The following is a 12,725-nucleotide window of genomic DNA, read 5'->3' on the forward strand; positions in this document are numbered from 1 at the left end:
CAAAGTATGTTTGACGACGGATATTGGTCTGGAGTGCACTCGTGTGTACACACACATGCACATACACAGAGATATGTCTGTCTGCTCCACCTCTGCTCTGTGTACCTGTGTAACTTCTGTGGTTGGCTGGTTGGTTGGTCTATCTAGGTCTACACCTGCTATCAATTCCGAATTATCCACAGGCGGCTGAAAATACCGTTGAGCTGGCGCTCAAGTGAGCCCGTGTTCTGCCCTCCTGCCACTCCTGGCGGACAATGTTTACGTGCTTTATGCCCTCACACCTGTCAGCAGGTGCCCACGGTGACCAGGTGTCCCAGGAGAAGCAGCACCTGTCTAGTACTTGTCTAGTGAGAGCCACGGGGTGGCATTCGAAGGCCAGTGTTCGCATCAGCTGAGACTGGAGCTGGGAAGAGCCCGGCAAGGGTAAGGAGTGGGCAACTCTGACACTGTCCCAGCTCATCCTCTGCAGGCCCAGGTGGCCTCGGTGGTTTAGTCTGATGTGAGAGACCGTGGTTTTCCCACAGTCTGTTCAGCAACATGTGGCCCCACCCCCGATCAGAAGTGAGGTCCCCGCTTTGATGATGGCATGTGTTGTTGCTTCCCATCGACAGAGAGCCCCGAAAGGGCCACGTGTTTTCCTCAGGAGCCACGCCCTGGCTGCATGGGGACGTGACCCTGTAAAGCCAGGGTGCTCAGCATGAAAGGCTGTGGCTCTCCCCACCTTCGGTATAAAACATCTTTTAAAAAGGGAAGCAAATTACATTATAATAATAACGACTGTGGTCGGGTTTACCCTGGTTAAAGAGGGTAATAAAATAAGACACTCTATCTTTCTGGAAGACAGACTCCCTTCTTAATGACAAGGCTGAACGTAAATCATTGCCAGAAATTTCTTTAAATGGTCACACATGAAATTTCAGGTTGGTGGGCAATGTCCTTTCCCTTGGTTTCTAGTTGGAAAAATCAAAATGTTCTCCGAAAGTCTAAACTGTCCCAGCAAAGGGATTAAAAACATGCAAGCATTAAAATAATAAAATTGAAGAAATCCTTGAAGGGAAAAATGACTTTTGTATAAGGAAATATCACTGGGTAGTAGAAAATGCAGGTTAAAATCTCCTTTTTTTTCTGGCTAATCATCTGCAACAGAATTATTAATACCTCTAATTATTGAGTAAACCAGACTAGGTTTTGTTGGTAGTTTAGAGAATGGCAGCTTTATCTTCCCCACACTCCCTGCGTGCTCATACACGTGCGTCTCCTTCTCATCCAAGTCTCTGCCAAGAGCAGGTTTTCCAACACGGCGTGGATTTGAACTTGGGGCATCTATGAGAGCTGTTCATAAGAGTGCATCGTCTAAGTCTTAATCTCTTTCCTGAGTGTATCCTGTCCAGTACAAAAATAAATGTGGACACATAAGACACAAAGGCCCAAAAGATTCCATCACCTGCAACAAGAGGCCAGTGCTTTCTATCTGGGATTAGCTGAGTGAGACCTAACACTAAGTAAAGATTTACCGTTGGCTGTCCTGTCCCACAAACACGGTCAAGCCAGGACACTCAGGCACGGGGCGTGATGCACACAAACAAAGCGTGTGCATCTTTCCAATCACTGCGCTTTCTCTCACAAAGAACAGCTGGGCCTCATCGTTATTCACACGTATCATGTACTGTCGTCTCCAGAGGTGTCACTCGGGTCCCCACTCCCCTCGCACGACCCGTGGGGGCTCACCTTGTTCTTGCTGCTCTCGCAGGATTGCAGGCTGGCTAGGATCTGGCTCTCGATGGCCTGGACCCACGCGTCTCGCTCTTCATAGGTGGTGGCTTCGAAGTGCCACGTCTGACCAGTGAGGGACACAATGATAAACTCGAAGTTTTCTTCTTGTTCTGAAACACAGAGTGGTGGGGATGAAGAGTTTAGCTCTGTTGACACGGTGGCCCCTCTGCCGGTCCTGTCACGAACGTGCCCTTGGGTTCAACCACACCTGCATGGGGCTGGTGGCACATGGGGACCGGACGGCTACAGCGGCAGAGATCCGAATCCACACTCCTCCCTATGCTCCTGAAGCCACCACAGCTTAGCCAGGTTTCAATCAATGCTCAGGGACCAAGGGAAAATGACAATCAGCATGTGGTGACAGTGTCTCTGTGTTGGCCACAGACAAAGCAACTCAGGAAAATAACTGTGTGACTTAGAGCTGCCCATCCTCATCCGCGGGATGAAGAGTAAGGTAGTACTGTACATCTCAGGACGCAGCTCTAACATCCGCGTAAGTGCCCGTATGCAGGTCCACGGACACACCGTGGCAGAGAGGATGCCGGAAGGTCTCTGTTACAGTAGGAAAGCTTTGATTCCCACCATCTTCACACGGAGAGAGCACAGGGGATCCCAGGAGACTCAGAAGGGCCTGGACGGAGATTTGCAGGCCCTGGACTTGACAGCTACTGGGGGCCACTGTCTGGAACGGGAAGAGGGGGACTTGGGTTTACATCCCACGGCCCCACTTGCCACATCTGAGTCTTTGGACAGGACCCTCGACTCTGAGCCTCGTGTTTCTCACCCTTAAGATGGAGGAGAAGGCACCTACTTCACAGTGCTTTCCTGCCAGTTAAGCGAAGTGTGTGACTCATGTTGACATGCGGCCTGGTCCGAGGAACATGGCCCGTAAATGTATGTCGGGCTTCGTCCTGTACTCCTGTCTCCACTCCTAGCCCCCAGCCCGGCCACTTACAGAAAGCCTAACCAGTTACAGATCACCTGTGAGACATCTTAAGCTGGATTCTAGATGCAGCTCATTTGATTAGCAGTTTCCAGGCACTGGCCTGTGAACTCGCGGCACTGCAATCACCTGTCGAGCAACTGTTACCGATAATGATAATCATCTCCTCCCCCCCATTTTACTTATCATCTCAGTCATCTGCAGGCACCCTCTGGCTCCCGTCCACAGCACAAACCTCTGATCTTCCAGGCTCAGCACCCCCAGCCCAGCTTCCAGGTGCCACATACCCCTGCCCTAGGCCGGCTCTCCGGAGGCCCTTACTCGACACTCGCTCGTCCCATCTCCCGCTTCCTGTCTCCGAGGCAGCCGCAACCCCCTCCGGCCATCCTCTGCTGATTCCCTTCAGTCCTGCTAGACACACAGCCCCCCAGCCCATGGCAGAGAGAGACCCCGCACACCCAATCCCACTGATGCTGGCAAGCCCCACGCCCGGGATGTGGGGACAGTGTCTAGGAACGGATGCTCACGTCCTTCTTAGTGCACCATTTCTGTAAATAACCACCGCTGATTACCAGACACAGGCCATGCCACCTTCCTGTGGCAGCTTAACGGATTCTGAAAGCAACGGTCCAGCCAACCACCACTTTTCAGGCAGGATAGGTTGCATGACTCCCCCCAGATACCAAAGTTCATAGATGCTCAAGTCCCTGCTATAAAATGGTGCAGCATTTGCATATAACCTACGCCCATCTTCCTGTACACTTGAAGTCATCGCTACTTATAATACCTAATGCAATGTGAATGCTATGTAAATAGCTGTTATGCTATATTTTTTATTTGTACTGTTATTGTTATAGTTATTTAACAATGCTTTTCACTATTTTAGATGCACAGTTGGTTAGATTTGAAGACGTGGAGCCGTGGATACGGAGGACTGAGTGCATCGTGTTCTGTGTCGAGTAGCTGTGTGGCTCCTTTGGGATTGAACTGCCTGCTGAGTGGGACCTAAACCCGTGGAGCCCACTCTGAACAGCGCCCAGGAGGTAGGGCAGACGGCACGCCCATTCGCATGTGCTCAGCGCGACTGCAGGTGTGTAGGCCCTGCGAGCTCTGAACCTCCCTGCTTCCTGATTCTGGAGAGTGGCGATAAGAGGCCAGAAAGTGAGGATTTATCAGGAATTTTACTGCAATCTATTGAGCTCTTGAGTTTAGAGAACAAACGACCCCTGTATTTAAGCAGAAGCAAAAGCTCCACCTGCTGTGGAAAGGAAGGTGGGGGTTGGGGGTGTCTGTAGGCCCCTCCCCCACCCCAGTAATGCCCTTGGACAGTCGGGGACTTGTTGGGCTTTTCAGAAGGGAAAAAAAAAAGTCCCTGTGATTTACACATAGGTCTCTCTCTCCATGGTTGACCTACAATTACACCTTGCAGTTACTGGCTGAGCCACTGCACCTGTGGTTTAAAGGGTCCGCCTTCTTGATCCCCGGACTTTTATGTCCGAATCGTATGAATTACAACCTTTTCCGCATGGATTCTTGTAAGATAGTGCCCCAATTCATGTATTTTATGCAAAACTATCCTAGTGAACTGGTAGGTGAGGCAGGAAAGAACTACCCAATTCACAATCAGACCATATGGAAAACTTCGTAATTCCTGGGTAGAATGTGGCACTTCTTCATTAGAAGATCTACTGAACAGGCTCATGCTTTTTAAAATCTGTGAAATTCAAATGCACATGTGAAAGCTCCCTCTGATCAGGATTTATTGGATCTTCAAGTGAAAAAAATTACAACGATTAGCTTCCCTGTTAAATTTCTGCACAACTGGTCCACCATAGAACCTTCCTGTGCAAACGTCTGGCCAGTCACGAGCTACACTCTTGGAACTAAAGGGGAAGAGCCGAACTTGCTTTGCACGGGTGAGGTGCAGGCCCTGGTCCTCAGCCGTCCTCCCCCCTCCCGTGCCAGGCACTGGCCGGGTGGAAGGGGTTCCAGCCTGCAGGAGACAGTCTGTGCTCCCTAAACGCCTCTACATGGTGGGGACAGGCACACACGTACACGCGGATGACTGAACACAGGGCGATGAACACAACAATGGAGACCTGAAAAGCGCCACGGGGACACCTGCATTTTTCGCCTCCTTCCAATGCAGTAGCTGCTACTGGCCATCTTCCACTGTGATCCTCTCAGTATTTCATGCAAAGACAAAACTTTCAAATTAAATCGCTAAAGTACAGTTTGGCTTTACCCTATTAAATTATATAAACAAAATTTACCCATGCATGCCAAATCCACTTAACAGAACAAATACATTTAATTGTTCACAGGAACATCAGAATCCATTTCTTGCAAGTGTACAACACTAAAATATCTACAGCTTCACCACGCACCTCAAAATCTATCCACCACCTGGCTTCTCCTTATACTTGACACGAATTCCCTTTTCTAGTAACTTCCCTGTCACTAAACATTTCTGTCTCTCCTTTCAGTTCCTGGTCCTTTTCTTCCCCTGTATCTCTCTGCTTCCTCTGCTGAGTCCCCCGCACACCTTCTTGGGACCTGGCTGGGGCAATGACTTCCTCACTCTACCCCAAACTTGATGGTCCCTTCTACAGATTTCCTGGCCTCACTCCGTCCTCGAGAGATCACTTCTGTCTTCACCTGTCACTGGCACAGTCTGCAGAGCAGTGACGTGAATGGGTGCGTGCAGCGCTCCGCCACCCTCTCTGATGCCTGCCCCACTATCCACCCTATTGAAACCTCACTTTGAGAGAATGGAAATATAAATTATAGTTGTTTATAAAACAAATCAAAACCCTCCATGGATGGGTTAGAAGAGGAGCCGGGGACAAAACTGGTGAGCTGTCAGATGGGCGGGCGTGGAGAGATCGGGAGAAGCGACAAGGAGGGCGGGTGCTGTGACAGAGAAAGGCTGCGATGTGCAGAACAGCTGGAAGGTGCAACATGCGTCTAACTGCCCGACAGCACAGGGAGAATTTTACAGGACTGTTGAAAGACACGGGGTTATGGATGTAGGAAGTGCATTCTTTACCCAGAAAGATTACAACAAAGAAAACCACATTAAAAGTTTATAAAACTATGGAAAACCGAAGACAAAGTCAGAGAATCTTAAGAATAGCCAGCAAGAAAAGACAGATCGCCCTTAAACAAGTATCAGTAGGAATGACAGAGGCATTAAGAGTAACAATCAGACCGCAAGGCAGGGGAATAATATCCTTAAGAGAAAATAACACCAGCCAGAATTGAGATCCAGGAAAAAACTCTCTTTCAAAACCAAGAGTGGAATAAAGGTATTTTCATACAAAAGGATCAAAAGTGCTTATTACTAACAGACCTTCACTAGAGGAACTACTACACTTTACGCTTCAGGAAGATCCCAGAGGGAAGGCTTGAGAGAGCAGGGCTGGTGGGCAAACGAACTGATAAACATATAAATAAAGCTAAAGAAATGTTATATTAACTATGACTTCTAATAATGACGTCTAACATGCGGAAGGTACAAAATGATAGAGAACGTGAGGGTGGAGGTGACACCGGAGTTAAGATGTCCAGCAGGTCTTGTTCTGTTTCCTGGGGGAGGTAAGAACTAATGTCAGACTTTGGTTACGTCCACACGGTAAACCTCTGCAAGAAAACAGAGTGTGCAATTTCCCATCCAGAAGAGGAAGATCGATTAATAAAGAAAAGAAACATGATTAAAACTTCTTAGCCAACTAGGAATAGACGGAAACTCCCTTACCCTGGACAAAGAGGGATCTATCCCTAAACCCCATAGTACCATTATTCTTCAGGGTGCAACGTTAGAAGCATTCCTTTGAACATGCAGTTGCAGGATGTCTAAGACAAGAACACTTACTGTAACTGCCTTCCTTCAATGCTGCTAGCCAGGGTAGTAAAACTAAGTAATAAATAACCTACAAATTGTTAAAAATAAATAACAACGGTAGTTAGTAAATGGTCAAAATATAAGACTAATATGGAAATATTAATTGCATTTCTGTGTACTAGCAAACAAAAATCACACTTAAGTATGCCTTTACAAATAATGGACATACATTTCTCTCCATCTGTGAGGCAGAGAAGGACAGATACAAAGATCTGTGACTATAATGACATAAAGGACCACTCAGCCCGCAGCTACTCACAGCAGGTGGTAGAGACAGACCCCCCCCCCCCCGAGTCTGAGAGTGGCCTGAGTAGGTTCAGGCCTCGTCTCCTGGAGAATGAAACCCTGGCTGAATTGGCCAATTATGGTGAAATGCCAGTAAGTCCCAACAGAGTAAAGAGCAGACAGACACAGGACACACCTGTGACCCAGCTGACAGACACCAGGTTGGACTGGGAAAGGGAGCCCAGTGACCCTGGGAAGCACAGCTAAGTTTCACGTCCCAGTTCAGAACCAACTTCGGAAACCCCTATGATTCAGCTAATTTGAGACCCCTTTCTTTTTTGAGGGAGATTCCTGTGGGATGACTCTAAACGTGGACAGGCACAAAATTACAGAAATAAGGAAGAAACGAATGAAGACAGGAATCAAAACCAACAGTCCCAACCCCTCTGTGGTGACGTGTGGCACAACAGCAGGTTCTGTGCCCACTGTGATCGCTGTGTGTGCTGTCTGGGATGCGTATGAAGCACGTACAAAGGCCCTGTGGTCACAGGACAGGTCTGAATGCCAAGCTTTTCAGTCTGAGTAGCAGCTGACTGTGTGGTGAAACACCGAAGAGCCGTTCTTTTGGAATTTTTTATTTTGTTAAAAACTGAATGGTTCAGCCCAGTCCCAGAGAGGCCGAGAACAACGCTGTCTGGTCCACGCAGGGTCCTGCGACAGCTCCCCATCAAGAGGCAACGGCCCAGAGAGGCTGTCCGTGCTGAAGGGGCTCTGGGGCAGAACTGCAGTGCAAGCCCCCGTGCCACCCGCAGGGAGCGCGGCAGTCCCCTGTGGGGGGACAGGGAGGAGGGGAGGGAGCCCTGTGCACCTGGTACAGAGGCAGGCCCCGGCAGGGGTGCGACCTAAGTCCGCTTTTGGATTTCAGGCCCTGAAGTCTATGACAAGGGGCTGGACAGCTGGGACTCCCTTCCCGAGTAAGGACTGACAGCCGAGCACAGAGCCTAACTGCGATCCCTCTGCACCGAGGTCACCAAGGGGCGTCCAGCTACGCCAGGGCCACGTGCTTTCCAGGACACTGTCTCCATGTGGCTTTTTTTTTTTTTTTTTTAAGGGAGGAGAGTACGTGAACACCCATGGTTAGAGTTTCAGAACTGAATTCTACCTGTCATAGGACTTTTCTCTGCCTCTGAGATTAAAAAACTAAGCATAAGGATTGCAGAGCCAGGGCGTATTCAGTCACATTAGATACGACTTCCACGAAGGAGTGATTTGCTTCTCTGTGACAAACCTACCGCATGGTGTAATACGCACAGAACAATACCACTGGGTCCCCACATTCCACCCCCATTTCCTAAAAACAAAGGAACCCCTAAAAGGGAGCGCTCCGCGGGGGTCGAGTGGGAGCCAGAGGGTTCCCGGTGGGGTTCCTGTTACTTCCCAAACTCTCACGTGAGAGCAACGCTGGGTCTTTTAGAAGCAGTTTTCCCGGAAGTCCCTAACCTGCTAGTCACTAGCGTCCTGCTTCTAACCGCCATCAGGCCACCCGGTCAGGCCAGCCTGGAGAACACTGGGGGGCAGAGAGCACAGGTGTGGTGGTCACAAGCTGGGGACTTTCCAGGTGCCATGTGCCTGGGCGTCTGGCTCCCTGGCCAGTGACAGGTCAGCGTGGGGGCAGGGAGGGTCCCATCTACGCCGGGCCAATCCGAGTATGTGACACTCCCGCTCTTTTCAGATCTGGTGGGGGACGCGTGATCCACGTGTCTTTCTCCAGGTTTCACGTATGAGTTGGGGCCACAGAGCCCCTTCCCACCTTATTTGGGACCTGTCAGGACGTGGCCCACAGGTGCAGGTGGCTTTAGCCACACCACAGGAAGGAAAACCCGTGGACAGGTAAGGATGCTGGCGACCAGCACGGCAGAGCCGGGAAGGGGAAGAGCCAGGTCCCTGCAGCCAGCTTGACCCGCCTGTCCTGCAGTTGGTTCCATGACACAACCTGTTCTCTCCTTTAAATTGGGTTCCCGTTACTACTAAACCCAGCCCCGACCAGTCCAGTGAAGGAAACCTAACCTCGTGGGTATCTCCCAGGTGCTGCTCTGGTCACCCTCTTAGGTCAACACCTAGTAAATCGACACACTTAATCCGTGTTGACACTTCTGCAGTGTTGCAGTGGCTGCTCACACTCATTAAACAAACAGTGAACAGATTTCTGGACCCAAATGTTCTCCCTTCCTTTGTGTGGGGAGAACACGAACAGGCTCCTCCTAATGTTCAAAGAGGAATCTTTATCAGATGACAGAGCCTTATTCCAATCACCAATGGCCCAGAGGACTGCAGCACATTATGAAGTGACACTCTGATGATATTTTAGTTATCAGCAACTAGATAAAAAATGATAAAAACAGTAATTGGCAGTGTGGGCCCATCAGTCAGAGAGACAGAGCTGAGCATTACTCTTCACTGTCACCCTCGTTTGAGATGTGCGGAGCAAGTGGTTGAACAGCGAGGACGTGCCATGCCCGGGCCTCAACTCAAGTGGTGTCATTTCCCTAATACAAACCTACCATTAGTGACAACTGTAGTGGCTTATATTTAATTCATCCTGTAAAAACAGAACTCAGGTTGTAGAGATTCCTGACGGAGTGGATATTAAAAGTGTGTTCTCAGTTGTAGACACACACACACACACACACACACGCAGACGCACACAAACAGGAAAATCAATCCCCAGCTCATGAAAAATCAAAATGCCACCACACCCAGAGCCCGAAGTAACAGGCGACGTGTTGTTTCACGGCGCGACATTCCAGGGCTTGGCTGTTTAATAAAGTTTTGTGATTGGGCTCACAGGGATTTAAACAGTTTTCTGTGCTTAACGGTTAGCTGTGGAAAGGTCCACTATAATAGTATTTTAGCACCATGAACCTGTCGAAATCAACCTGCCCAATTATTCCAAACGACATTAATAACACCGGATATTACACTAATTGCGTCCAGTTTCTATGCAGACGAGGCCCCATGGGGCTAATTTTGCCTCCTCAGGGGCAAGCAACTCAGCCATCAGACTGATTTCACAAGGAATCCCTCCTCATTACACAAGTCTGGGCTGTCAAACTTTTTTTTTTTCTTAAAGGTTAATGGGCCAATCAGTCATCAATTATTTTTGCGGAATCCTAGCAGACAAAGGGTTAAAGGGCTAAAAGCAGCTGAAAGCGGTTTTACATTTGGAGGTTGTCTCCAACGGGAGACACCTGGCAAGGACGCACTTGGGGCCGTGGGTGAGGGGAGGAGAGAGGGACAGCGGCACATGCACGTCTCAGGGAGGGGACAAGATCTGGGTCCTTGTCCCAAACTGAGATACAGAATGGCTCAAACGTCTGTGGGTGCAGGCAAGATGAGTATGATGCCGCCGGGATCCGGGTCTCTTCTGCATTGAGAAAGGCTCAGAAGGACACAGAGGTCACTTGCTCCAGGTTCTTGCCTGCTGGATGAGTCTGAGTCCTGGAGACAGAGGTGACTCTCCCAGGGTCCCCTCCAGCACGGAATCCAGCCCCCTAATGCCCAGCCACTGTTCTGTCCACAAGGCTAAGTGTCCTTCCTGACACAGTTAATGACAAACACAGGATGAAAATGAAATGTGTTACTGAAACGGTGCAGAGATGACAACGTTCAGTGCGGGGCACGGGCACGTTCACTGCAGACTCTGCCGACAGGAGTCCGGGGTCCACGAAGCCCTGTGGCTTCCAGATGGCACCACTGAAAAATGATCGGACGATAAAATAGCCAAGACCCACAGGGAAAGTGACCATCCTCTCTGCTCTTGCCTTCTGTAGCATAAGAATCGGGACTTTTGTTCTAGGATACACCACAATACCCTGGCTAATACGTTAACAGACTCTAACCTTTGGCCAAGCCGTTTTTCCCCCCGTTAATAAGTGAGTGTTAGTGACGGATTTTTCCCAGTTTCTCTCTGAACTGGGACTCCCCACTTTTGGGCTTCTCTCTCCTGGAACCTACTTCCTGCTCTGCCATCTCCCTCCTGGAGCCCATGAGCAGGCCATTCCATCTTTCTGATCTCAGCTTTACCTGCAGGGCAGGCAGCGGGCTGGACCAGGGATGACAAAGGTAGGCTGTGTCTCCTTCGTTTGCAAGGAAAGATGTTCCTAACTGGCAGCTTCAGAATCCCACTTAACACAATCCTCCAAGTAGCCACTATCAAGTTATGGGAGCTGGAATGCACTGGCTACTCGGTAGGGTCTGTAGATCCACCGTGACCTGTGCCCCGTGAGATTACGTGGTGCAATGTCATACGCAGCCCCGCCATTTTGTAAAATAATTCGATATTTCTGCTTTAAAAACACATATGAAATAGGCATGTGGTTTAGATATTTTACCCAATTAAGAAAACCACATTTACGATGTCAGCCAAAACCCACTAAAATAAGTCAGTTTTTATTTTCTATTTTTCTCCCATTTTTGTAGGAAAAACTTGATGTTAAAGAAAGACTGCAGAATATGGCCCAGGCTTGTGCAGAAGCAAGGATTATGGGAAAAATAATACATATAAAACACCCCACCAACATGCTTGAGAAGTTATTAATTTTAAACAAAAAGAAAAAGATCATTATAAACACATGCAGTTCATGGGTCTTGGGTAATTTCAGAAACTCTGAATTTGGTGAATACCTTTTTGTTTAAGCAAGAGAGCCCAATGGAAGTGTTGCACTGTGGCTTCATTTAGGACAAGAACATGATTAATTCCAGGAAGAAGCAAATTCCCAGAGGGAAACCACAGTTAGGAACGTTCACTGCTAATATTGCCACTGAAGGTTCTCACTGAAACACAAGTTTTTATCTCCCAAACACATTATAAAGAGCTGGGGCACAGCCCAGCGCCCACTGCAGGGTGCCATGCGTTTCTTAAATCAAAGAAAGTGTCTAAAACAAAGCTCCTAAGAAAAACTAGTTGCCAGACGGACCACAAACGGAAAACATTTTGGGATGCAGAAGACGGGTGTTAACGTCCCTCACGCTTGCTGGCATCCCAGACGCCCTGGGAAAGCTCCTGGCTCAAGTGTTTGGTTCAGAAAGAGAAAGAAAAACCAGAGGCACGTGTCGTAATTTATCTGGTTACTAAGCAGCGTGCCCTGTATTTACTGTTTGTTCCTCATTCTGACAAGGTGTCCACTTCTCAAGGCCCCTCGGGCTCCCAATTACGGAAATAAGTGAGCACCGCCAGGCCAGGCAGGCCCAGGCGGCCTCCCCTGTGCAGGGCCCAGCCGGACAGCGGAAGGCCCGGCCACCCAGGTCCAGCGGGGCCTTCCCTGCCAACAGGTGCTTCCCCCGCCCAGCTGCTGCCCAGCACTCAGGTGGTCCCAAGCGCTGTCATTCTCTCCAGTCAGGGGCTAGGAAAACAAGCAACCTCGCTTCTCTCCCCAAGATGCCAATTCAAGACTTATTTCCCAGGAAGGGGGTTCCCAAGTCTGAATTTATCTGCATCAGTTCTTCATCTGTGCCCTTCACCACTTCGGACTGCCTGCTTTGGCCTGTTCCACCCTGTACCGACACCTCAGACAGGCCACCAAACTGTCCCATGGACATTGTCCATGGAGCCTGAGTCACTTTTCTGTTAAATATGTCTGTGCATCATTTATTGTGCAAAGTGGCCCTGTCCTAAGTCTTTATTTTGCTGTCCGTGAGTGGGCAGTACAGCTCCTATAATGTGGGTGGGCCTGGTACCCCAAGAAATGCCCCTTTGTGCCCCAGCACCTCTCTCCTTTACCTGTTTATCCTTTATCACGGGTCCTGGAAGTACTTTTCTTCTGCAGAACAGAGACAGCTTCAACACCCCTGGGAAAGCCCACCTACTCCCTCCCGCACAGC

At 49.3% G+C, this 12,725-nt stretch overlaps 1 protein-coding gene across 4 annotated transcripts in view; it reads right to left on the reverse strand.

The window, feature by feature from the left end:
* The window catches only part of AGAP1 (ArfGAP with GTPase domain, ankyrin repeat and PH domain 1), a 507,675-nt gene that overhangs the window by 63,739 nt on the left and 431,211 nt on the right, over window positions 1-12,725 (reverse strand). For all 4 annotated transcript variants that reach the window (XM_045560337.1, XM_045560338.1, XM_045560336.1 and 1 more), the window contains one exon: window positions 1,729-1,883. In XM_045560337.1, the coding sequence (XP_045416293.1) occupies window positions 1,729-1,883 (155 nt within the window). The remainder of the gene's footprint in view (window positions 1-1,728; window positions 1,884-12,725) is intronic.

This window comes from Lemur catta, chromosome 8 (genome assembly GCF_020740605.2).
Source record: "Lemur catta isolate mLemCat1 chromosome 8, mLemCat1.pri, whole genome shotgun sequence".
In the NCBI taxonomy this organism is placed as follows: Eukaryota; Metazoa; Chordata; class Mammalia; order Primates; family Lemuridae; genus Lemur; species Lemur catta.